Here is a 27,578-nt window from a genome sequence, read left to right as displayed (position 1 = left end):
AGTGGGCCATGATTAGTCACGATGCAGGAACCTCACTGGGCACAGAAGCAACAGCCCAACAAATAAACAGCCACAGAGGGGCTGTCAGTGCATTTCCGTGCACACCAGGAAGGAAAACAAGTGCTGATTTGCAGACTGTCACCAATCACTGACAAGCCGGTTAGCCCACAAATAGTTTCTATCCTACCATCTCTCTTCTGTCATGAATTGCCTTTTATATTCTAGGGTGAGAGGAACCTTTCCTCCACCCAAACTAGTCTTTCCCTGAGAAAGGGCATTGTAATGTGATTGACACATTGGTTTTAAGGTTTATGAATCAAGTATTTTACACACTGATGCTATACTGCACCCAGAAGAATTTTAATTATTAGCATTACATTACAAATATTCATATAAACACATAAACACAAGTCATACAAGCAACATAATGTAGCTGATAAGAAGAAAGATGTGACCTAGAGAATACCAAAGATGCTAACTGTCTGTAACCATGTAACATTGCTGACTCAACTGTCAATACAGTGTGTTTCAAAAAGGACTTTACAACTTTGAAAATTCATATAAATTAATTCATAGTACCTACAAATGTGATTGTAGTGTCAATTTGTAGAGAAATATATCAAGTTTTGTCTCGCATAGTTTGCTAGTGCCGAATCACACCGTAACGAGGGCTAGCGGCAGTTGCATTAAATATGACTGTCTTCATTGGAACTGAGCATGCTAGCTGTGTATTTTGGTTTGAAAAATCAAAGTCAGTGATGACAGTTCAGCGTAATTTCTGTACCATGTACACTAAACATCCTCGTAGTAGGCCAACAATTTATGAGTGGCATAAATGTTTTGTAGAAACAGGGTGCTCAGTAAGACATGGGAAATCATCAGGTCATCCAAGCACATCTGACAATGTTGTTGAATGAGTGAGACAATGTTTTGTCAACAGTCCTATGAAATCGACCTGGCGTGCATATCGCAAACTGCAGATCCCACATATGACTGTTTAGCGTGTGCAGAGAAACCATTTGCATTTGAAACTGTAAAGATTGACAATCGTACAAGCAATAACAGACACTAATAAAATTGCTTGCAAGAACTTATGTGCAGATATGTTAAATTGATTACATGATGATGAAAATTTCTTGGACAAAATCATCTTTTCTGATGAGTCGACTTTTCACTTAAGTGGCAAAGTTGACACATATAACTGTAGGATTTGAGGCAGTGAAAATCCACATCAAACATTGCAACACATCCATGATAGCCCTAAACTGAACGTTTTTTGTGCATTGAGCAAGAACAAAGTGTATGGCCCCTTTTTCCTCCTTGAGAGAACCATCAAGAGTATAGTGTACCTGGATATGTTACAACAATTTTTCATACCACAGATCAATGAGGATGACCAAGAATAAAATTTTTACTTCCCACAAGATGGTGCACCACCCAACTACCTGGCTGATGTCAGGAATTTTCTCAGTGACACTTTCCAGATCAATGGACCGGCCCTGATGTGCCAATTAAGTGGCCTCCATGTACCCCAGACTTGACACCACTTGTTCTCTCTCTCTCTTTGAGAGGGGGGGGGGGGGGGTGATTCGTCAAGGATATTGTGTTTGTACCTCCTGTGCCAGCTTCTCTACCTGAACTTAGAGCAAGAATTTACACCACTACTGAGCAAGTTACACCTGCAATGCTACAGTGAAGTTTCGGAAGAAATTGACTTCCAATGAGAAGTGTGCAGGATAACCAACAGCAGCCACATACAACATCTTTAGTTTAAGGTAAAAAAAAAACTTTAAGTGTTTTCCTACAAAATAACACTAAGCCCAGCTCTATATCTTCTTTCAATAAATTTATATGAATATTTAAAGCTGTGAAGTCCTTTTTGAAACATCCTATTCAGCTACCATGAAACATCATTATGAATTAAACTTCCATAATTCATCAGTTATATAAATAACTACTTCAACAAAAAATTTAACTTCCAATATAGCTTCAGAAACAGCAAAGGAGCAAACTTATAAAATAGTCTGACGGCAAGAGAGACACCAATGTCATATGGATACTGAGACCACTTGATGTATGTAGCAAAGGTTGAAACCATAATAGGTTAAATTACCTACTTAAAAATTTGAAAAATTGTGTCAAACTATGTACATTTTGTAGATAATGTGAAGATGGCAGTCACACTGAGACATGCTTATTGTAATAAACAATCAAACACTGCCATCTCTTTGGTCTCTCACTATAATATAACAATGTCCTTATCTGGCATATACTACACAGCATCTCAGATGAGTACAAATTATAAATGGTTGCTCTCTTAGAAGTCAAGGAATTTTTGGTGAAGTTACAGTATCATTATGGTATCAGAAAGTAGTGCCTTTGGTTTCAGTAAAACAAATAAGATACAAAAGATTAGGTACAGTAAGCAAATTATCCTAGAAATATGGACTGGTTATCTTTATAATTTCACTCTTACGTATCATTAATTAATGTAACACTTTTGGGTAATAGACTAAAAGCGACATGTTACGACCAAAAGGAAGAGACTAGAAATAGCCAGACATGAGATTGGAGGGAACAATCAGACTGTGAATTCACGAGAGCACGAAATGTGTTAATGTTAATGGTAAAAGCTTATGCGAAGCGTAACATGTGTACGGTGTACGGTGTAGGGATATCATCAGAACTATTGAGAACAATGTTAATGTAATGACAACGGTGCATGAGCAAAATTAAGTATGAAACTTTAACCATATACATGCATGTAACTGAATAGTGAACAGTTATTATGTATTTTGAGACGTTGCTAGCAAATAACATCTGGCATCATCAATATGGAAAAAATGGGATTGAGCATATGGCATCATTGGCCAGGAGGCCCCTATTCGGGGAAGTTCGGCTGCCAAGTTCAAGTCTTTTTCCATTCAAATTGGGTGACTTGCACACTGATGATGAGGATAAAATGATGATGAGGACAACACAACACCCAGTCCATGAGTGGAGAAAATCTCCAACCTGGCCAGGAATCGAGCCTGGTCCCGCTTGCGTGGAAGGCAAGCGCATTACCATCGAGCTAAGCAGATGGACATCATCAATATATTTTGTGGGAATAAACTGCCATAAATAACAATGTTGTATTGTGTTTAATTAACACACATACCTCATCATATTCCAATGCATTTCCACTGTTGAAATTCAAGATTCACAATTCACAGAGATAGAATGATGGATAAGTTTGACACGGTAAGGAACACATAATATGAAAACATGTCGATCTGTGCACCAGATGGGAAATCAATATCAGACATTTTTCATTGATTACAAATTAGTTTTCCCAAACAGTGTGAAAAAGTCAAATGAAAAAAATTAACAGTGATAGATACACTGTGTGGAGTGCAGTGTAAGCAAACAGTGAAATGGAGGAGGTGTTGTGGAGATTTGTCAAGATCAGCAACACCAGTAGGCAGTGCAGACGGGAACAAAAGAGTGACAAAAGATGCATCATGCAGTGAAACAGTGGAGTATCACTGCTATTAGTCACCAGCTGATAGGAATGAGTAACATCTGTGCAGCACAATGGCCTCCCAGCATGACAACTTCACAACAAAGTTGAGAGTAGTTTTGCTTAATTTTCAGTGTGTTTTTATCCAAGAACCATGGCAGGAGTAAATAACACTGAGTATAATAGATTCAGCTACAGCCAGTAATGAGGATTTAAGCAATTACTGCAAATTGCTATCTGTATTTGATTTTAGTTTTGGGATGAATGGAAATTTTAATGTAAGCCAAGGGTTAGATGACAGGGTTAGCTCAACCCCAATTATTAACCAGGTTTGTAGAAAGAGTGATGGAGTTGGTGAAGACACAGAGGACAAGCCAGTAGTTAAACAGGAGATGAATTCTGATACCGCAGATAAGTTTTCTGTTTTGCAAAGTATTGTTAGTTTAAGTTCCAAAATAGAGAAGCAAAAAGCTGACCTAGTTTTGAAATAATTAATAGACTGGATCAGCTTAAGTCAGACATAATTAGCATACACAGTAATTTCAGTTCAGGTATTAGCAGTTTAAAGGAGGAAATTAATGCACTGAAAAATACTCTTGAAAGTAAATTGGAAAAAGATAGTCTAAAGTTACAATTTGAAATAGTAATTACTGACAAAAATGATATTAAGGTTCAAGAAATAAGCAGTCAATGCAATGAAAGGATGAACATTACAGTTAATTCATGTCAAAAAGATTTCTATGAAACAAAAATTATAAATTTTCAGTAAATAAAGAATATTTGGTGAGTCTTATAGATCTGACTCAACTCACAGTCAGATGCAAATGATTTACGATCAGTAACAGGGGAAGTGGAGAAAGTGTCTGATGATGTAAGTAGACACGAGCAAAGATTAAATATATATATATATAAGGTACCAGAAAACGTTAGTCAATCTCTTAACATACTTTCTTGAAAGTATACTGTGCCAGCTAAAGCTGTTTTTATTAGTTGTAAGCAGTCTACTAATATTAAGTCATATAGAAGTGTGCAGTCAATTAATACTAGGAAAGGTTCTATGTTAGAATTTTTCCATGTCTGAGTAAGCAAAGTAACGTGATTCCTCAAATGTATAAACAACGATATTGGATGTAGAGGACAATCTGCCTGATAAGACAAGAAGCTGTTGCTTCCTGCTGCTAGAAGCAGTATCAAAAAATAATTTAATTATAAATAAAAAGAGTTACAGTGACTGATAGTCACCATATAAAAAGAAAATTTGAGCAAATTAATAACAACTATAAAAATTTCAGGGGATACAGGCAAAGAAATGCATCTAGAACTCATGATAGAGTGGATGTGGAGAAACATGTAAGGAGTTCATTGCTCTATAGTTGGTACATCAGTTGGCAATTGTGGGCTCTCACTGCATGGAAATCTGTTCTGTTTCATTCTGGTTTCATTCTTCAACATCTTTTCTATCCGTTTCATTCTTCAACATCTTTTCTATCCTAAAATAGAATAATCAACAGAAAGAGGGCAAGTAGTATTGTAGGCATTTAACTTATTTGAAATTCAGAACAGAGATGACAGGAAGTAACATAAGGTGTAAGGATGTCATTGTATTTGAAGCTGATTTATTTATTTTATTTATTTACACATCTAGTTCCGTAGGACCAAATTGAGGAGCAAATCTCCAAATGGTTCAAATGGCTCTGAGCACTATGCGACTTAACTTCTGTGGTCATCAGTCGCCTAGAACTTAGAATGAATTAAACCTAACTAACCCAAGGACATCACACACATCCATGCCCGAGGCAGGATTCGAACCTGCGACCGTAGCGGTCGCTCGGTTCCAGACTGGAGCGCCTAGAACCGCACGGCCACTACGGCCGGCGCAAATCTCCAAGTTCATGGAAGGTGTCAATACATGAAATTACAACATAAAAGTAATAATAGATAAAATAAAATGTTCATGAACTCAAAAAAGTCAAGCCATTAGTTTAAGTAAACACAATCAAGAATATAACATAAGAATCAGCTTAATTTTTCAAGGAACTCCTCAGCAGAACAGAAGGACTGACCCATGAGGAAACGCTTCAGTTTTGATTTGGAAATGAGTGGATTACTGCCCAAATTTTTGAATTCGTGTGGTAGCTTATTAAAAATGGATTCAGCAGTATGCTGCACACCTTTCTGCACAAGAGTGAAGGAAGAGTGATCCAACTGCAGATTGGACTTCTGCTGAGTATTAATTGAGTGAAAGCTGCTTAATTCCTAGGAATAAGTTGATATTGTTAACAAGAAATGACAGTAATGAATATATACATTGAGAAGGCAATGTCAAAATACCCAGACTAATGAACAGGGGTCGACAAGAGGTTCATGAACTTATGCCACTTGCTGCCCAAATCACCTTTTCTGAGCCAAAATTATCCTCTTAGTATGGGAAGAGTTACCCCAAAATATAATACCGTATGATGTAAGCAAATGAAAATAAGCAAAGTAGACTAACTTTCATGTCAAATGATCACTTACTTCAGACACCTTTCGAACAGTAAAAATGGCAGCATTACGTCTTTCAACAAGATCCTGAACTTGGGCTTTCCATGACAGTTTACTGTCTATCTGAATACCTAGAAATTTGAACTGTTCAGTTTCACTAATCATATGCCCATTCTGTGAATTAAAACATCTGGTATTGTTGAATTGTGTGTTATAAACTGTGAAAACAGAGTCTTACTGTGATTTAGCATTAGTTTACTTTCTACAAACTATGAATTTTTGTAACAAACTGCACTATTTGGAACAGAGCCAATGTTACACACAACATCCTTTACTACCAAGGTAGTGTCATCAACAAACAGAAATATTTTAGAATTACCCGTAACACTAGAGGGAATATCATTTATATAAATAAGGAACAGGAGTTGCCCCAACACTGATCGCTTTGGCACCCCCCCCCCCCCCCCCAACCGTTTGACTGTACCCCACTCAGACCCCACATCTCAACACTGTCAATAATAACCTTTTGCTGTCTGTTGTTAAAGTAAGAGGTGAACCAATTGTGAGCTACTCCCCATATTCTGCAATGGTCCAACTTCTGGAGCAATATTTTGTGATCAACACAATTGAATGCCTTAGTTAAATAAAAAAATATGCCTATCATTTGAAACCTTTTGTTTAATTCATCCAGAACCTCACATAGAAAAGAGAGTATAACATTCTCAGTTGTTAAATGACTTCTAAAGCCAAACTGCGCATTTTATAGCAAATTATGTGATATAAAATGATCAATTATCCTTACATACGCAGCCTTTTCAATGACTTTAGCAAACAGTGATGGCATAAAAATAGGTCTACATTATCCCTTTCTCCCTTTTTATAAAACAGCTTTTCTACTGAGTACTTTAATCATTCAGGAATCTGACCATTATTAAAGGAAAAATTACAAATATGGCTAAGTACAAGGCTAACATGTGCAGCACAGTACTTTAATATTCTGCTAGACACTCCATCATATCCATAAGAGTCCTTAGTCTTCAGTGATTTGATTATTGACTCAATCTCCCCTTTGTCAGTGTCACGGAGGAGTATTTCAGACATCAGTCTCAGAAAGGCATTTTCCAAGAGAGTGATATGACACTCTGTAGAAACTAAGCTTTTATTAAATTCACCAGCAATTCTCCGAAAATGATCATTAAATACTGTACATACATCTGACTTGTCAGAAACAGAAATGTTTTTACTATGAACTGACTTTATATCATTGACCTTGTGCTGCTGACCGGGCACTTCCTTCACAAGGATCATAGGATTTTAATTTTATCCTATGAATTAGCTATTCTATTTGCATATCACACACTTTTTGCCTTCCTAATAACATTTTTAAGCACGTTACAGTACTGTTTGAAATGGGCTACTGTAGCTTGATTGTGACTACTTCTAACATTCTGATGTAATTATTATGTTGTGGTGTTGCACTAAAGCAAGCAACCATAAAACTGATGATTAATTACCAAAAAATCCTACATCCATCCAACCTTTCTGACTTTTTAATATACATTGTATAACTTGTCTTATTATTATACTATATATGACTGGCACGTAGTGTGATATAAATAAGGGATGACATATTGACTTTGTCAGAAATTAAGTTTGCCAGTAATGCATTTTTTGTTTTGTTTTCATGGAAAAAGCAGGTGCTCGAATTAGAAGATGAACATCTTCTTGGTAAAATGTAAGGTAGTATGTCGAGATGTGGTGGCAGTGACATAGAAATAAGTCGTTAAGTAACTCTTTTCCTAGCAGTATTCTGTCATTGTCAATATGATTAAAAGACTCTGACTGAAAAGTTTTGTATGAGCAGCCTCATTCTACCCTCCTCAGCAACATAAAAATTTTACAAAAATTTTGGCATGCAAACATATTCATGCTCCGGTTAACATGCAACTCACCCATCACTCCTACAAGCTCTCATAACTGTAACTCACTCACACCCACTAGTTCATCGCTGTAAGTCACTTGTACCCATCCACTCCCACTTGCCCATTCACACTCACTCAATCAGCCCAATCCATTGTCATTCTCTCTTTGTGTATCTCTGATGCCACTGGCTCCTATCTAACAGCCATACCGTATTTACTCGAATCTAAGCCGCACTTTTTTTCCGGTTTTTGTAATCCAAAAAACCGCCTGCGGCTTAGAATCGAGTGCAAAGCAAGCGGAAGTTCTGAAAAATGTTGATAGGTGCCGCCACAACTAACTTCTGCCGTCGAATATATGTAGCGCTACACAGGCATCCTTTGTAGGCACAAAGATAAATACTGGTGCCAAAACCTCTGTGTCAGTAAATAAAATTTTTTTTAAAAAAAAATTGGAAGACGAGCATATTTCTCCGCCCGAGTTTCGACCACTGCATTTTCATACATTATCCAACGAAGTAAATACAAATTCCGTATTGTTCATCTTCGAATTTCAATGTACTACGAAAATCCGACTGGTAATACTGGGATTTTTGTCAATATGGCCAACTCTACGTTCTGAATTTTTTCCTACCTGTGAGAAGAGATGGTTGCTAATAGGAACCTGATGAAATGTGAATCACATGCAGTATTCTCTTCACCACAAGAATAATACGAATATAAACATTTTGCCATGTATTCTTTTGTGTTTGCTTCTATCTCATTTAAATCCTGTCTGCCAAATAAACTACGAAACTAGAGTGAGACAACAGCAAACGCGGAAGAATATACGTATCGTGTCATGTTTATATTCGTATTACTCTTATGCCTAATAGTGATACAGTCAGAAATGAAGCACGGCAACTGACTAGATTTTTAAATCTAAGATGAGTAATTTCTGTGCAGAATTTGATGTACTAAAGAAGCGGCCGCAAAGATTTTCAAACGGAGAAAAATTTTCGCCAAACTTTCGTTCAGAACATGTTATATCATACGCAGTCTATTATTTGGTTCTTGTTGATCATTATCAAAGAAAGCAGCAGTGTAAGTAACAACAAATAGCAGTCTCTTGCCACTGTTTTGCTAATGTGACGATTCCTCTCTTTTTTGAATTGTAGGCGGCGGTAGCGTGCACAAAAGCAAGCCATGCCGCGAGCAGCGACAGGCCATAAACACGCACTATCAGAATGCGACAAACAATGCATGACACAGTATAGTAATGCATTTTCAGCTTACAGTGACTGACGTAAACACCTATAACATTGAAAACGGCACTTATCAGATCAAAGCAAAATAAGCAATCGATTCAAACCAGACGAAGCACGTGAAAAAGGAAGGGTATCCGTATAAATATGGACGGAGCGCCTGATGCATAGCAATGGCTACGTGGTAAAGCTTAACTGCTACACTTATGACTCGAACCAAACTACTGTAGCTGTATCGTCATTCATTCGACCTAAATTGTGTCTCATATTAAAATGGACCAACTTTGTTTCGATTTGGAGGTGCGGCCTAAAACTTTTCTCTCCCCTTGAATTTCGAGTCTCAAATTTCAGGTGCGGCTTAGATTTGGGAATTTTTTTCCCCCTTATTTCGAGTCTCATATTTCAGGTGCGGCTTAGATTCGAGTGCAGCTTAGATTCGAGTAAATACGGTAGCCTCCTCCATTTTGTCTCACTATTACTTTCTCCTCTCACCATCACCGTCTCCCTCTTGCTCTCTCTTACTGCTACTATCTCATCATTCCTTCCCATGGATGCTGTCTCCTCACACTGTCACTACTTCTCTCTTCCTCACTGGCTACTATCTCATCATTCCTTCCCATGGATGCTGTCTCCTCACACTGTCACTACTTCTCTCTTCCTCATTGTCACTGTCATACACTCTGACTCTCATTATCACTGGCTCCCAAATGCTTCCCCTTTCTTCTTCTCTTTATTCCTCTCCCACTGCCACTCTCTCCTTCACTCTTTTCCTAAGAATATTCTATCATTGTCAATATCTTCCATTGCTGCTGTGTCCCTCTATTTCCCCCAAATTACCACTGCATCATACTTTCTATACCACAACAGCTGTCTAGTGTCTTCCACTATTTATTACTTTTATATCTCTTTCCCACTGCCACTGTCTCCTCTCTTAGCACAAAAAAGCACAAACGTGTTCGCACGCTAAAATTGTTGGAATATTTTCTTAAGAGACAGAGGGAGGTAGAATGAGGCAGCTGGTACGTCACTTTTCAGTCAGAGTCTTTTAAACACGAACATATTTCACTGGTTCCGTTGTTTTCTCTGCTACAACAGGGCATATCGCACATACGAAAAGAACATTATGGGTCAGTAACATTTTGATAGTTTACTTACGACGTGTGAAATAGAAATATCATAAAGCAAAACTAATTTTACACCTCAGACTGGATTTTAAGTACACAAAAATTTTGCATTTGCTTCAGTACTACAACATGGGGTTCCAAGAACCCTTCTGATGATAACGGAGATACTGCACATAGCAGTCTTGGAATCCACAGCTCAGTTTTGGTAACTTGAAAATAATGTTTTTTGGGTGTTTGGATAAAGATTTTTGAAAATGGAAAGATAGCACTTCTAGAAAAAAGCTTAGAGAATGTACTGTTAAAATTTGAGCACTTTGCTGCTGTTAGTTATTTAGATATCCCCCGCTGATGGTGAAAAAAATGATGAAAAATGTTTTTTTGGGATTTTTCAGGAACCACACATAAACTAAATGGAGCCTCGATAAGCCCCTTAAGGTGCACCATGGACCAGATCTAACACAAAAAGATCCAACTGATTTGCTCCATTTGCTAAAGCAGGAGGAAATGTATCCTATTCAAACTTTGACCCTGTACTTTAGGATAGATGATCCTTCTGTTGGGTGTCCACATGGACCCTAGCCCAAGGCCTATCAAAAACACTTGACCCTACTTTTCTGTCACCAAAAGAACCTGAGTTTCCTTTACATTCTTATGTAAATGTGGCTGCATGCTGATCATCAACATTTCTTTTTTTATATAGTACCATTGTAAGTTAATAATTACTATCTAACATTTTGGATGACTTGAAGTGGTGAAGTGTGTGTGCAAACTTCAGCTTCTTTAACGATACGACTTACTTGAGATGGTCAGCTGACTTTCCTAGCTGGTTAGCCTGCTGCTGTAAACTCCCTTTCTCTTCTTCTCTACAGTATACTGCTGGGAACAGGAATTTCTCAAGACTCATTCTACTTATAAAAATAAGTAGACGTACACAGTTTCTTTTGCTTCACTTAATGACGTATATTTAAACATCAAACTTTTACAAATCTCACTCTCCACATGAATAAATACTGTCAAGTAAGTCTACTCGCATGTCCAAACATTAGAAGCACAGTTACATTTACAACAGAGTTGGCTTGCTAACCACAACTCTATTATACAGAAATCATACACCTGTCTTGTATCTAGCAAGTTCACGTTAAAAGTTACTAAAAATCTTTTTCCACTCAACTGTTCTTTTGTCACAAACAATAGTCACAGTTACAAAACAGCACAGAATACCACAGAAGTTCCTTGGTTCTGCTGTGCGCTTCCATGGCGCTACCAACAATTACTTGTCTGTGCCATTCGACCGCAGTGTTCTACTGTCTTCGTACGACAAACTTCAAACCTGCACACACAGACAGGTGACACACAGTAGACAGGGTTCCTTTCTCCCACTCACATCTAAAATATCGTGTGTTCGAGATGGTGGAAGGCCGAGTGATTATAGAATTTGCGTGGAAATTCTCGGAACACTACATATCCCCCCCTCAGATTGGACACACAATATTTTATACATAGACATTATGTACATAACATCACTCACAACAACACTCTTTCCTTATTTCCAATCGAAAGCTGCAGGTGTTCATGACACTTGAGTATTCTATTTTCTGTTTCTATCCTCTGTACTACTTTTCCTTTCGTATGTACTAGCTTCATTATCTGTTATAGTTTGGAGGAACTTTGGGGAACATGAAAGCGTTCCTTTTGACACTCGTTAACTCACATAAAACATATAAATGCTAGTGGTACATAGAATTCAAACTTACCCAAATAATCCATACAAAATTATGTGACTTTTGTCATGATACTGTCCGTTTTCCCTAGGATCAATACCTGTACCTTGCCTGTTGGCTGACCATATGAGAGCACTTCCTCTTTCCATTTTGGTAGGTATGCTCCTTTATAAAACATTCCTATTTCTTAGGCAACAGATTGTCCTATCTCCATGTAGGTACACCTGCCCTATATACTTAACAAATGCCAGGTATGCCCCCCTTATCCTTTCTGAGTAGGCCTCATGGTTCATTACCCCAGTATACGTTCCTATGTATACTATAATTAAGTATTTTCTGGTAAAGTTACAAATCTACTCTACACTTCACATTTACTTCTTAATACTTCATCTAATACATAGAGTCCTCCTCTACTTATCAACTTCTATACTTCCAGTAGGTACCATGTCTGTATACACTATTCAGTAGATAATGTGCTTACTTAGGCTATTCGAGTCCCGCTATCCTATAATTTGTCACTTTATCAGAGTATTTATTATACTGACTTTTCTTAAATGACTATCACAATCAATTCCACTCTTGTTTGTGTTCTTTTTCTTTGCTCACGCCTCCTTCTCATGTATACTCAATGTAGACTTAGAGAGAGAGAGAGAGAGAGAGAGAGAGAGAGAGAGAGAGAGAGAGAGAGAGTCATGATTTATCTGTTGTTGTAAATCATGCTACTGTAAAATGGTTATTTATCTCTTCATATTATATTTTATTTTATTTTATACATATATAAAATACTCTATTCATTTCATTTCATGCCAATATCACTTTCTTTCTTAGTCTGCGATTCTCTTGGATTGTTTTTTATTATTATTTTATTGTCATATCCAGTTTTCTAGGTAATAAGGTTATAGCATAGTTTTAGATTTTAGAAATAGATGATAGAACAGTTCAAGATTTGCAAGCAATTCAGTGCATGAAAACTATTTTGGAAGAAACACCGAAAAACAACTCGGGATCCGATGGCCGTCACTCTGCCCATTAACTCAGAATGTTAATGTCCCTGGGGTATATATAACTTTATGTCCTTTAAATTGTACTTTCCCTTTTCTGATCCACTAAAAGTAATGTCTTGGGATGGATTAACGCTTGTATTCGGTATGGTCCTTCATATTTTTGGAAAAACTTGTGTCTCTTTCTTCAGGGCAGAGCTTTGAAGATGATGTTTCACTAAAGCTAGGTCATCAACCTTGTACCAAGGTTCTGCAGCTTTTTCTTTATGTTTACTAATTCTTTGTTGTGCTTTTTCAATTAAATTCTTAGAAACTATTTCCTGATTCAGTTCATGATCAACAATATGTTGTTCAGGCCAATTAAAACATTTAATTAGAGGTGCTCCTACAAAGGGTTGGTCTATTACTTCTAATGGTGTTAACCCAGTTGATAAATCTGGTGATTAATTTAGAATAAGTTCAAAGTCTTTAATTTTCATTGCCCATAAAGTATGTTTTTCATGGCAGTAGTTACGGCATAGTTTTCCAATTTCCTTCATTACTCATTCACACGGATTCGAGGACAGGTTATAGTTGGATATTAACACTTGACAAATGCCTTCCCATACTAGAAATTCTTTAAATTCGTTACTCACAAGTTGTGGGCCATTATCTGTAAGCAACCATTTGGTTTACCTACCTCCAGGAAGTATTGTTGTAAACAGTGTATAATGGTCTGCGTATTGGCTCTTTTGATTGGATGTAGTTTAACATATTTTGGCCAACATTCTATGAAGACCAAAATGTATGACATTCCTCCCTTTCCTTTTGGAACTGGTCCAAACAAATCTGCTGCTGTGAGATCGTGCAATAACTTAGGAATAATCGGATACAATTTGTATTTCACATGAGTATTATTCTCTTTTACCTTCAGACAGATTTCACAGGCTCTAATTAAAGATGCTACTTTATGCCATAGCTTCTTAAAATAATGAAACTTATTCATATGGGCTATACACATTTTGATTCCAAAGTGTCCATATCCTGTATGAACATACCACAAAAGTGTTTCTTTCATTACCTCCGGAAAGCATAAGCGCCAACATTGCGATGTTACGGTATCTCTCTAAAACAAATTATGACCTATGACTTTCCATTTTCCTACTTGATTAGGAGGTAAGGAATTTGGGATTCACATAGAAAACATTTCTGTACAATAGGGATCATGATGGATATTTTCTGTTATTCTTTGAGCCACCTCTGGTACCCTGATCTTCCAGTATTCTACTGACATAAAATTAATTGCAAAAATAACGCCAGGTCTTTCTGTAAGTTTCAATTTTTCCATTCCATGGGTAACCTAGACAAAGCATCCAGTACAATATTCTTGGAACCTTTTACATACTGTATCCTAATACCATATTCCTGTAAGAAAATCATCCATCGCATTAATCTACTGTGTAACAATCAACTACTCATTAGAAAGGATAGAGCTTGATGATCTGTATAAACATGGCTTTCTGAACCCCATACTAATGTTTGAAATTTTTGGATTCTCCATACAATTGCCAACAGTTTTTTTTCAGTAGTCATGTAATTTAATTCATGCTTGTTTAGACTATGGCTAGAAAAGCTATGGTTCGGTGTTCTACATTATTTAGATCCCACTCTCCTGGGAAACGTTCTGCAGCAATACTGTAATCAGATGCATCTGTTCAAATTTTAAATGGTTTGCCCATAACCAGATGATGTAATATGGGTGATTCAACAAGAGCACTTTTGATGTTTTCAAACACATTGTTTGCCTCTTGATTCCAAATCTACGGTACTCCCTTCCTTAATAAATGTAAAATTTTTGGGTCATTCAGTTCTTGACCTCGTATGCACTGTCGATAGTATCCTGCCATGCCTAAAAATCCCTTTAACTGTCTTACATTTCTAGGGTATGGACACTCTTTAATAGCTTTGATGCGTTCAGGGTCTGGTCTAATTCCCTGCACCCCTACAATATGACCTAAAAACTTAAGATCTTGGTGAGCAAAGTATGATTTAGGCAGTTTCACCATAATACCTTTCTCTTTAAATTTCTTCAGGGTCTTAATCAAGGTTAGACAATGTTCTTCCCAAGAAGCTGATATTATCAGGGTATCATCTACATATATTATTAAATCCTTCAATAAACCTCTCCCTAATGCTTCATCCAGCGCACATATAAATATGGATACAGAAATATTAAGTCATAATGTCAATACATTGAAATGATACTATTTACCATCAAACAAAAATGCTGTATACTTTTTTGATTCTGGATGTAACCTAATTTGCCTATATTCCACAGTTAAGTCCATTGTGCTAAAAAACCTTGCTTTCTCAAATTTGAACAACAATTTGTTGATGTTAATCGGTCTGTCTCTATATGCTTATTCAATGTACGCGCGTCTAACACTGATCGTACCCCACCTGTAGCTTTTTTCACGACTACCAAAGGGTTATTCATTACACTAGAACTACGTTCTATTATATTGTTATCAATTATTTTGTTGATTTCCTCCTTAATTGCTTCTTTCAAACCCTCAGGTATTGGATATGGCTTACAGAAGAATGGAGTGTCATCTTTGATTTTGAACTTACTGATATTACCTGGACGATCAGAAAATACTACGTCATATTCCATTAGAATTTTATATAAATCTCATTTTTGTTCACCTGTTAATATTAGAGATTCATTAACCTTGTCTTCTATGTCAATTCGATGTGTTACTTGATCTACATTGTCAATCTTGGGTGACAGTTGTGCTGTAGCTGTTAATCACAGACATTGACACTCAGTTGTTTCCTTTCCAATACAGCTATTTGTCACAAATGGTGCCCAATATCTACTGTCCCGTTTCCCAAAACATAGAAGATTTTCATCAAAGTTTAAGATGACTTTAAATGCTAATAACCAATCTAAACCACATTATATATATCTACTGATATTCTCTACTATTAACAGTGTTTGATGAAATAATATGTTTTCAAGCTGCTGCAGTTCACTTGAGTTTCGTACTTTACAATCTTACTTTTTGTTCCTGTTATTCAAACTATATAAACTCCAATTACTGGCAATAATGGTAAGTACTGTTTAGTCTGAAATGAGTTAAAGAATGTGCTAGATATGAGTGATACTTCACTACCTGAGTCAAAAATATGTTAACTTCAGAAGTCTCCACAGCCCCTACTATTACAGGTTGTGGAGTGTTGATAACTAGGTTTGATTCTTCTAGGAGTAACCATTCTTTTGTAGGTATTCTGTGCATGAAATTAAGATACTTACAATGAATCTCTACAACCTGCACCCTGGTCCTTGATCCAGATTGCACCATGTTTTCCTCATTATTACTAATTACTGGTTGGTTACCAAATCAGGATATTACATTACCATTCTTGATTCTAGAGTTACTTGTAAAAATTCCTGCAAGTTTACTGGACCTAGATTCGAAGGTGGATGCTTCTTTTGATAGCGGTCATTACAATTCTGCTTTTTATACTGGCATACTTTCATGATGTTCACTTCATGCTGTTTGAAATTATTCCCACTATTTCTTTTTGAAATTCGAATTTTCCCCTAGATGTAAAGTTTCATTATGGTCTTTATTTAGGGCATCTAGTGCATCAATGAAGAATAACAATTCTTCAACCATTTTCCAGCCACTACACAAGATGTCTTTTGTTGCATAGATGGGTACTCGTCTAATTAAAATTCAAACCAATCCCTCTTCCTCCACTGGCTTATCTAAAAACTTCGCCCGTGTTAGATGCCAGTCGAAATATTTCCTCATGGTACCCCAACTATGATTGTAGTATTTTGGGTCTCACAAATCTGATATTAGTTTCTCCCGTGCACTACCAGACCAATATTTCTCTTTAAATTTCTTCTGGAAATCTCCCCACGAAGAAAAGTTCTCAATATTTACAGTACCCCATTCTGAGGCTTCCCCTAAAACGTACCCCACAGCAAATTCAATCTTTTCAGAATCTTCCCAGTTCTTTGGCAAAGCTTGGTTGAACTTTTCAAAAAATGAGTTAGATGTACCTCTCTGTCAGGCTTGAATTTAGGAAATTGTCTTGATAACCCAGAATTCGCTCCCCATTGCAAATCAGTAGCTACTTCACTAGTCAACACGACATTGGGTGAAGTTCCTTGTTTTTCTACTTATTCCTGGACAAGTTTAACTTCTCTCCAGAGTCCGTCTATGTCCTTCCTGGTACCAGTAAGTTTGGAAGAAGCCATAGGCGATGCATTCCCAGAGGTTATTCTCTCAGTGACTTTCCGATCTATAATTTATTCTACCTGTTCCTCCAGAGTACTTACATTTATTACATCAGAGCTTGCTATCTTCTCTTTGAAGCTTCTTTCTACACTGTCTACTTGTGTACTCACACCTGTAATTTGCAATTGAATGACAGGCATTAATTCGCTATGCTTATCAATGCTCTCTTTCTAAGTATGCCATCCCTGCTTTACAGCATTAAACTTAGCATTACATACATCCTCCAATGATCCTAACTTTTCATTAATCTCTAATTCTACACTATTACATTTCTCCTCAATATTCAATTCTAATCTTTTTGACAGATCCTGAAAATTATCCTTCTGTTTTTGACTGAAGTCAGCAAACATTTGATTTACATGAACGTTAAAGAATCAGTCAATTCCTTCTTTAAATCTAATTTCAATTTTTTTTTTTTACTTTACTAATTAGGGTGTCTAATTCAGTCTTTATAACATACATGCCTTTGCATAGATCACTAAATTCTTTGCTCTGTGCGTCAAATTTGGCATTTAACAAACCTAGATTTGTTGCTTGACTATTCAAGATTTCACTCTGGTTATTTAGAACTCCACTCTGAGCATTTAAACTAGAATGTACCAAACCTATATCTTTACTTAGAGTTACATTTAGTTCCTTACTTAAAGTAGCATTTTGAGCAATTGAAGCTGTCCTCTGGTCATCTAATTTAGTATTTAATTGAGTACTTTGATCTTCTAATTTATCATTTAAAGTTTTGATCAAATTTATTAACTCCAACCAGTTAGGTCCTTCTTTTGTAACTCTCGCAGCCATTGTTGGTTCTTGAGTTTCCCCAACTTGCTGCTCGTTATTCGTATTTTTACCCACTTTGGACCTTGTGAGCATTTAAAAATTAACTTTAAGTATAATAACTACACTAATATAGTTCATGCATCAGCATATACCACATTGTATTTAAACAATAAAGTTCTGTTTTACATTCACCCGGCATAGAATTTGGACTGTGTTGATGAGCAGATGTGTAATCAGCACCAGTGAACAGCAAGTGGTGCCGGCAGCGTCTGATGTTGGTTTCCGTGTCTGTGTCCCCTCAATGTGTGTGAGAGCTATCTGCTCCCTGCACCAGATCTTCTTAGTCAAAGTGATCTTGGTGTATTTCTTCTTAGAGAAACACACTGGAATTTCTTTCACTATTTATTGATGCACTGCCTACAGATGTGCTGAACTGAACGTCTTTTTTTGTCTTTTTGAAATTGAGAGTGATACCTTTTGCAAAATGCTACTCAGTAATACCTTTAAAACACTATTTACTGTTTCTTCTGTTGCAGTACATATGTTTGGATTCATTACAATACTAGTTTCATCCACAAAAAGAACTAATTCTGCTTGTTGTATTTAAGGTGGAAGGTCATTTACATTTATGAGAAACAACAGTGGACAAGACAGAGCCTTATGGAGCACTGTAAGTGATTTCTCCCCAGACAGAAGAGTGTCCATTCCTTACATTGGTTGCATCACTAAGTATAGCTTTCTGAATTCTTTCAGTTAAATATGGCAGTATCCATTGGTTTCCTATACCATTAATTCCATGAAACCTCAATTTACCCAGAAGACTGCTGTGATTCACACAGCCAAATGCCTTAGATAGGTTACATAAAATACTAACTGATGCTACTTTGTTATATGGTGCTTAAAAATTTGGTGAGTGAATGTGTAAATGGCATTCTCAGTTGAGCAACTCTTCTGAAATCCAAACTGTGATTTGCTAAAAATATTATCTTTGCTCGTGTGGGATACTATTATAGAATACAAGACATTTTCAATAATGTATAGAGAATTCAACAGTAGATATAAATTTACTACTGTTTTACTGTTAATGGATATTAGTTACCTGAATAAATTCATGGAACATAAACTCAAAGCTTCTCTTCTGATACTCTAAAGGCTACCCTTGTCAAACTCATTCTACTCATTTATTTTTGTGTAATTTCTGGTCAGTAAAAGTGAAATTTTCTTCAAAAATAAATAAAAAGTAAATAAAATGTTTCTTCAAGATCTTTTATATTATATATTTGTTCAATAAAGCGCTCCTCAGTCTAAAAATTGGTTTTGTACCCACAGTATTTTGTCATAAATGTTGCTTCTGGAGACAATTTTCCCTTGCTTCTTTCCTTGAAGCTGTGGACTACTCGCCCAACCACATAAAAGATATATTGGGGGGGGGGGGGGGGGGGGGAGGCAAACTACTGGATGTAAAATGTGAACCATGTTGTGATTTAACATTTTTTGCTGATGCAAACCTGAACCAGTGATAGAAGTCATGCTAATAGCCAGAAAAGCTCCTAATAAGGATGAGAGATTAAATGTGAAACCTTTGAACAGAGAGGAAAAAACAACAAAGTGACCCATGGCACTTAATGTTTAACCACCAAACAGTTACATCTTATCTTAAATCAAGGAAGTGTTCTATCCAATGGACATTACCACTAGAAGCTGGACCTGGGGACTACAGCATATCTTAATGGCTGGACAATTTTCAGAAAGCAAACCTGCACCCTAAAGAAAAAAATCACAGTAGTGCAACAACTACAGTATAGTACACAGAGGGCACTGAATAGACTGACAGAATTGACACAACATAAAGTGAAAATGGTTAAGTGGGGCTAGATGACCAGTGTGAATGTGGTGAAACATTTGAACATGTGCTCATGTGCCCAAGGATTGATGCTGCTTGCACAGTGCATGACAAGGCTAATAAAGCTGCTGAGTTTTGGAAGAAGAGAGCTTAGACATTCTTGCCAGGACATAGAAAGTAAGGTGACAAAGTATTTGAACATTAATCCTCATAATTCCATAATTGTTTAGGTAAATACTTTGAAACAGTGCAAGAATGATCTTTGACACTGATAAGATTACAACCAATGGAAACAAAAAGATCGAAGTTATTCAATATCTGTAAATTCCAATATGTATGCAAAATGCTCTTACCTCATCAGAATTTGATTTCTCGCCTTTGCTGACAACACATGTTATATTGGCCCCAATGATTTCTTCTTGACCATCTGGATATTCTCTTATTGCTACAAGACCAACATTCTGTAGTAGTGATTCTTTCCACATCATTCTAAGTTCTTCCAAAGATGTTTTATCTCCCATTAAATTAATTGTCTTGCTAAGATCCTCATCCCGGACAAAATGTACCATCATGAGCTTGTCAAGAATCTCTTCGTGCATTTCAGGAGTGATGTCCTGTATTCTATAGAGAAGCTTAGAACCATCTGCTAAAGTTGTCTTGCCTTCACATCTTGCCCAAACTTGAGGAAATGGCACATCAGCTGGCCTCTTCCAAGTGGATGGCATTCTGTATATTTTGATTCAGTACACATACAACAATGACAACTAGAGAGTTCTTGGCCTTCTTATAAGGTGTGGTTTACTGAACTGTGTGAATTAGAGGTCATTATCTTGGCTATGAAATGAAGTAAGATCTTATCTGGAGTTGCTGTCATTTAGGTTGGAATAACATGATAAATGTCAGGGACTGTTTACAAGGTCAGTACTGATTAGTAGCATAACACTTCTACTTTTATCAGACACTCCCGCCCATTGATATTTCTTTCCTTATGTAACCATGTATTTCCTAGAAATCATCTCCAAAGACAGAGATGCAGAAAGTGTTGAGGGGCAATACATTCATATTAGCAAAGAAATGGGAAACAAATTGTGTAAATTACAAATGTGCAGCTTGTCTTGTCCTAAATAGTTTAGACCTGCAATACAAATATGAAAGTAGAGTTTGAACTAAAGGCAAACTGATGAATAAGTCAGAATTGACAGTTTCAAATTATTTGGAGCCCAAGGTAAAATATGGGGATTAACATTGGTAGAAGAAAAATAACAGATAAAGATTGGGAGAGATTGACAGTACAGTAATAGATAAACCTGCATCAGTTATTGTCTGAGAAAAGAACAAAAACACTAGATGCTAAAATACAGCTGTACATGTATGAAATGATTTTATGTTTCACAAACAAATGAAAACAAAAATAGCTCCAGATACGTCAGGCAAGTAAAGAATTAAAACATTTAAAATATGGAGCTACTGAAGAATGCTGAAGATATGATGGGCAGACTGGATTACTAATGAAAAGCTTCTGAATCAAACTGGGGAGAAAAGAAACTTCTGGTATAACTTAACTGAATGTAGAAATTTGGTGATGGGCTGAATCGAGAGGCATCAAGGAATTGTCAATTTGGTAAATCAGTTGCTCGGGTAAATGGAGGTGGGAATGGGTTAGGGAAGGATACATGAGGCAAGAAGGGGATAACAGGGTAGTGGGAGACAGGTCTTTAATCAGATGGCTCAGTGGCTGCACAGCATGATGAAAAGAGTTCAGAGGGGTTGAAAAGTAGAGAGAGGGAGAGAGGTGAAGCAGGGGAGAAAAAGAGAGGACGCTGGTGGTGAAGAGAGAGACAGGGAGGGAATAAAGTAAGAGAAAGGGGTGGAAAAATGGAGAGGGATGTGAAAAAATAGGGAGGCAGAGGGAGAGTGTGCATGCATGCCAAGGGAGGGGGAGGAAGAGTGATGGGAGAAGGCAGCACACAATGTGGATGGGGAAGGAATGGCATGGTAAGAAGAAGGGGAAAGGTAAGCTGAGGCATGTGAAAGAAGTTAGTGGAGGGTTTAGGCCAGGGGGACTGTAATAATGCAGGATATACTGGGAATGAACCATGGACCTTGCCGTTGGTGGGGAGGCTTGCGTGCCTCAGCGATACAGATGGCCGTACCGTAGGTGCAACCACAACGGAGGGGTATCTGTTGAGAGGCCAGACAAACATGTGGTTCCTGAAGAGGGGCAGCAGCCTTTTCAGTAGTTGCAGGGGCAACAGTCTGGATGATTGACTGATCTGGCCTTGTAACATTAACCAAAACGGCCTTGCTGTGCTGGTACTGCGAACGGCTGAAAGCAAGGGGAAACTACAGCCGTAATTTTTCCCGAGGACATGCAGCTCTACTGTATGATTAAACGATGATGGCGTCCTCTTGGGTAAAATATTCCGGAGGTAAAATAGTCCCCCATTCGGATCTCCGGGCGGGGACTACTCAGGAGGATGTCGTTATCAGGAGAAAGAACACTGGCGTTCTACGGATCGGAGCGTGGAATGTCAGATCCCTTAATCGGGCAGGTAGGTTAGAAAATTTAAAAAGGGAGATGGATAGGTTAAAGTTAGATATAGTGGGAATTAGTGAAGTTCGGTGGCAGGAGGAACAAGACTTTTGGTCAGGTGGTTACAGGGTTATAAATACAAAATCAAATAGGGGTAATGCAGGAGTAGGTTTAATAATGAATAAAAAAATAGGAGTGCGGGTAAGCTACTACAAACAGCATAGTGAACGCATTATTATTGCCAAGATAGACACAAAGCCCATGCCTACTACAGTAGTACAAGTTTATATGCCAACTAGCTCTGCAGATGATGAAGAAATAGATGAAATGTATGACGAGATAAAAGAAATTATTCAGGTAGTGAAGGGAGACGAAAATTTAATAGTCATGGGTGACTGGAATTCATCAGTAGGAAAAGGGAGAGAAGGAAACATAGTAGGTGAATATGGATTGGGGGGAAGGAATGAAAGAGGAAGCCGCCTTGTAGAATTTTGCACAGAGCATAACTTAATCATAGCTAACACTTGGTTCAAGAATCATGAAAGGAGGCTGTATACATGGAAGAAGCCTGGAGATACTGACAGGTTTCAGATAGATTATATAATGGTAAGACAGAGATTTAGGAACCAGGTTTTAAATTGTAAGACATTTCCTGGGGCAGATGTAGATTCTGACCACAATCTATTGGTTATGAACTGCAGATTGAAACTGAAGAAACTGCAAAAAGGTGGGAATTTAAGGAGATGGGACCTGGATAAACTGAAAGAACCAGAGGTTGTACAGAGTTTCAGGGAGAGCATTAGGGAACAATTGACAGGAATGGGGGAAAGAAATACAGTAGAAGAAGAATGGGTAACTCTGAGGGATGAAGTAGTGAAGGCAGCAGAGGATCAAGTAGGTAAAAAGACACGGGCTAATAGAAATCCTTGGGTAACAGAAGAAATATTGAATTTAATTGATGAAAGGAGAAAATATAAAAATGCAGTAAATGAAGCAGGCGAAAAGGAATACAAACGTCTTAAAAATGAAATCGACAGGAAGTGCAAAATGGCTAAGCAGGGATGGCTAGAGGACAAATGTAAGGATGTAGAGGCGTATCTCACTAGGGGTAAGATAGATACTGCCTACAGGAAAATTAAAGAGACCTTTGGAGAGAAGAGAACCACTTGTATGAATATCAAGAGCTCAGATGGCAACCCAGTTCTAAGCAAAGAAGGGAAAGCAGAAAGGTGGAAGGAGTATATAGAGGGTTTATACAAGGGCGATGTAATTGAGGACAATATTATGGAAATGGAAGAGGATGTAGATGAAGATGAAATGGGAGATAAGATACTGCGTGAAGAGTTTGACAGAGCACTGAAAGACCTGAGTCAAAACAAGCCCCCGGGAGTAGACAACATTCCATTAGAACTACTGATGGCCTCGGGAGAGCCAGTCATGACAAAACTCTACCATCTGGTGAGCACGATGTATGAGACAGGCGAAATACCCTCAGACTTCAAGAAGAATATAATAATTCCAATCCCAAAGAAAGCAGGTGTTGACAGATGTGAAAATTACCGAACTATCAGTTTAATAAGTCACAGCTGCAAAATACTAACGCGAATTCTTTACAGACGAATGGAAAAACTGGTAGAAGCCGACCTCGGGGAAGATCAGTTTGGATTCTGTAGAAATGTTGGAACACGTGAGGCAATACTGACCTTATGACTTATCTTGGAAGAAAGATTAAGAAAAGGCAAACCTACGTTTCTAGCATTTGTAGACTTAGAGAAAGCTTTTGACAATGTTGACTGGAATACTCTCTTTCAAATTCTGAAGGTGGCAGGGGTAAAATACAGGGAGCGAAAGGCTATTTACAATTTGTACAGAAACCAGATGGCAGTTATAAGAGTCGAGGGGCATGAAAGGGAAGCTGTGGTTGGGAAAGGAGTGAGACAGGGTTGTAGCCTCTCCCCGATGTTATTCAATCTGTATATTGAGCAAGCAGTAAAGGAAACAAAAGAAAAATCTGAGTAGGTATTAAAATTCATGGAGAAGAAGTAAAAACTTTGAGGTTCGCCGATGACATTGTAATTCTGTCAGAGACAGCAAAGGACTTGGAAGAGCAGTTGAACGGAATGGACAGTGTCTTGAAAGGTGGATATAAGATGAACATCAACAAAAGCAAAATGAGGATAATGGAATGTAGTCAAATTAAGTCAGGTGATGCTGAGGGAATTAGATTAGGAAATGAGACACTTAAAGTAGTAAAGGAGTTTTGCTATTTAGGGAGTAAAATAACCAATGATGGTCGAAGTAGAGAGGATATAAAATGTAGACTGGCAATGGCAAGGAAAGCGTTTCTCAAGAAGAGAAATTTGTTAACATCGAATATAGATTTAGGTGTCAGGAAGTCGTTTCTGAAAGTATTTGTATGGAGTGTAGCCATGTATGGAAGTGAGACATGGACGATAACTAGTTTGGACAAGAAGAGAATAGAAGCTTTCGAAATGTGGTGCTACAGAAGAATGCTGAAGATAAGGTGGGTAGATCACGTAACTAATGAGGAGGTATTGAATAGGATTGGGGAGAAGAGAAGTTTGTGGCACAACTTGACTAGAAGAAGGGATTGGTTGGTAGGACATGTTCTGAGGCATCGAGGGATCACAATTTTAGCATTGGAGGGCAGCGTGGAGGTTAAAAATCGTAGAGGGAGACCAAGAGATCAATACACTAAGCAGATTCAGAAGGATGTAGGTTGCAGTAGGTACTGGGAGATGAAGAAGCTTGCACAGGATAGAGTAGCATGGAGAGCTGCATCAAACCAGTCTCAGGACTGAAGACCACAACAACAACAACTGGGAATGATAATTCCTGCCTGCATACATAAGAGAAAGTTGTGCTGGAAGGGAGTATCCATGCCTTATACCCCCTTCAATTACAAGTTTCTCTGAACTATGCAGATGGGAATTGCCACTACAGTATATCCTGCACTTTCGTAGTCTTCCTGGCCTAAGCCTCTGCTAACTTGTTCCCGACTACTTCAGCTTAGCTTTTCTTTTCTCTCTTTTGTCCATGTCACTCCTTTCCCATGCAGATCATGCCTTCTCCCACTGTTCTTCCTCTTCCCCTCTTCCCACCCTCATGTGCACACTTTCTCTCTCTCTCTCTCTCTTTCTCTCTCTCTCTCTCTCTCTCTCTCTCTCTCTCTCTCTCTCTGCCTCCCCCCCCCCTTTTTGCATGTCTCTCCCCCACATTTACACTACTTTCCTTTACTTTATTCCCTCCCTGTATCCCTCTTCACCACCACCTTCCTCTTCTTTCCTCCCCTCCTCTTCTTCCTCTCTCTACATCTACATGTACATCTGCATCGATACTCTGCAATCCACCTTACAATGCATGGTGGAAGTTATCCCATAACACTACTAGTCATTTCCTTTCCTGTTCCACTCACAAGCAGAATGATGGAAAAACGACTGTCTATATGCCTCTGTATGAGCCCTAATTCCTTTTATTTTACCCTCAAGGTCCTTATGCGCAATGTATGTTGAAGGCAACAAAATCACTCTGCAGTCAGCTTCAAATGCTGGTTCTCTAAATTTTCTCAATAGTGTTCCTCAAAAACTACCTCTCCTTCCCTCTAGGGATTCCCATTTCAGTTCCCAAAGAATCTTCATAACAACTGCATGTTGTTCAAACCTACCATTAACAAATCTAGCACCCTGCCTCTGAATTGCTTCAATGTCGTCCTTTAATCTGACCTGGTACACATCCCAAACACTCTCACAGTTCTCAAGGATAGATCACACTAGCATTCTATATGTGGTCTCCTTTGTGGATGAACCACACTCTCCTAGAATTCTCCCAATGAACTGAAATTGACCATTTGCCTTTCCTACCACAATCCTCAAATGCTTGTTCCATTTCACATCACTTTGCAACATTACATCCAGTTATTTAAACGACGTGACTGTGTCAAGCAGGACATTGCTAATGCTGTAGCTGAACAGTACAGGTTTATTTTTCCTACTCATCTGCATTAACTTACATTTTTCTACATTTAGAGCTAGCTGCCATTCATCACACTGATTAGAAATATTGTCCAAGTCATCCTGTATCCTCCTATAGTCACTCAACTTCAACACCTTACCATACAGCACAGCATCATCAGCAAACAACCAAAGATAGCTGCCCGCCAAACCATTTAGGAATATAGAGGATAATAGTGGTCGTCTCACACTTTGTTGGGGCACTCTTGATGATACTCTCATCTCTGATGAACACTCACCATCGAGGATAACATACTGGGTTCTATAACTTAAGAAGTCTTTAAGCCACTCACAATCTGTGAACCTATTCCATACACTCATACCTTCTTGAATAGCCTGGAATGGAGCACCATGTCAAACGCTTTCCAGAAATCTAGAAATACGAAATCTGCCTGTTGTCCTTCATCCATAGTTCGCAGTATATCATGTGAGAAAAGCACAACCTGAGTTTCACACAAGCGGTGCTTCCTAAAACCATGCTGATTCGTAGACATAAGCTTCTTGGTCTCAAGAAAGTGTATTATATTCAAATTGAGAATATGTTCAAGTATCCTGCTCCAAACCAATGTTAAGGATATTGGTCTGTAATTTTGCGGGTCCATTTTTTTCCCTTCTTATACACAGGAGTCACCTGTACTTTTTTGCAGTTGTTTGGAACTTTGCACTGGACTAGAGATTCATGATAAATGCAAGCTATGGAAGGACCAATGATGTAGAGTACTCTTTGAAAAACCGAAATAGGATTCCATATGGACCTAGTGACTTATTTGTTTTCAACTCCTTTAGTTGTTTCTCTACACCAGGAATACTTATTACTATGTCATCCATACAGGAGTCTGTTTGATGGTCAAAGAATGGTATATTTGTGTGATTCTCCTGCATGAACAATTTCTCGAATGTGAAATTTGAAACTTTGGCTTTCGGTTTGCAATCTTCATCTGCCACACCAGACTGGTCAACAAGTGACTGGATGGAACCCTTAGACCCACTCAGCGATTTTACAAAGGATTAGAATTTTCTCAGGCTCTCTAACATATCTAAGGTATGACAGTGGTAGTAGTTGTAAGCTTTGTGTATAGATCTTATCATAGATAAACAAATCTCTACTAA

At 37.8% G+C, this 27,578-nt stretch overlaps 1 protein-coding gene across 1 annotated transcript in view; it reads right to left on the bottom strand.

Moving 5' to 3' along the window:
* The window catches only part of LOC126092473 (uncharacterized), a 31,916-nt gene extending 11,173 nt beyond the window's left edge, over positions 1–20,743 (bottom strand). Inside the window, exon 1 of the mRNA XM_049908087.1 lies at positions 20,258–20,743. Coding sequence (XP_049764044.1) covers positions 20,258–20,629 — 372 coding nt within the window. The 5' untranslated portion in view covers positions 20,630–20,743. The remainder of the gene's footprint in view (positions 1–20,257) is intronic.
* Positions 20,744–27,578: the final 6,835 nt, after the last annotated feature.

Source organism: Schistocerca cancellata, chromosome 7 (genome assembly GCF_023864275.1).
Source record: "Schistocerca cancellata isolate TAMUIC-IGC-003103 chromosome 7, iqSchCanc2.1, whole genome shotgun sequence".
NCBI classification, from domain to species: domain Eukaryota; kingdom Metazoa; phylum Arthropoda; class Insecta; order Orthoptera; family Acrididae; genus Schistocerca; species Schistocerca cancellata.
This window is presented reverse-complemented; position numbering and strand designations above follow the sequence as displayed.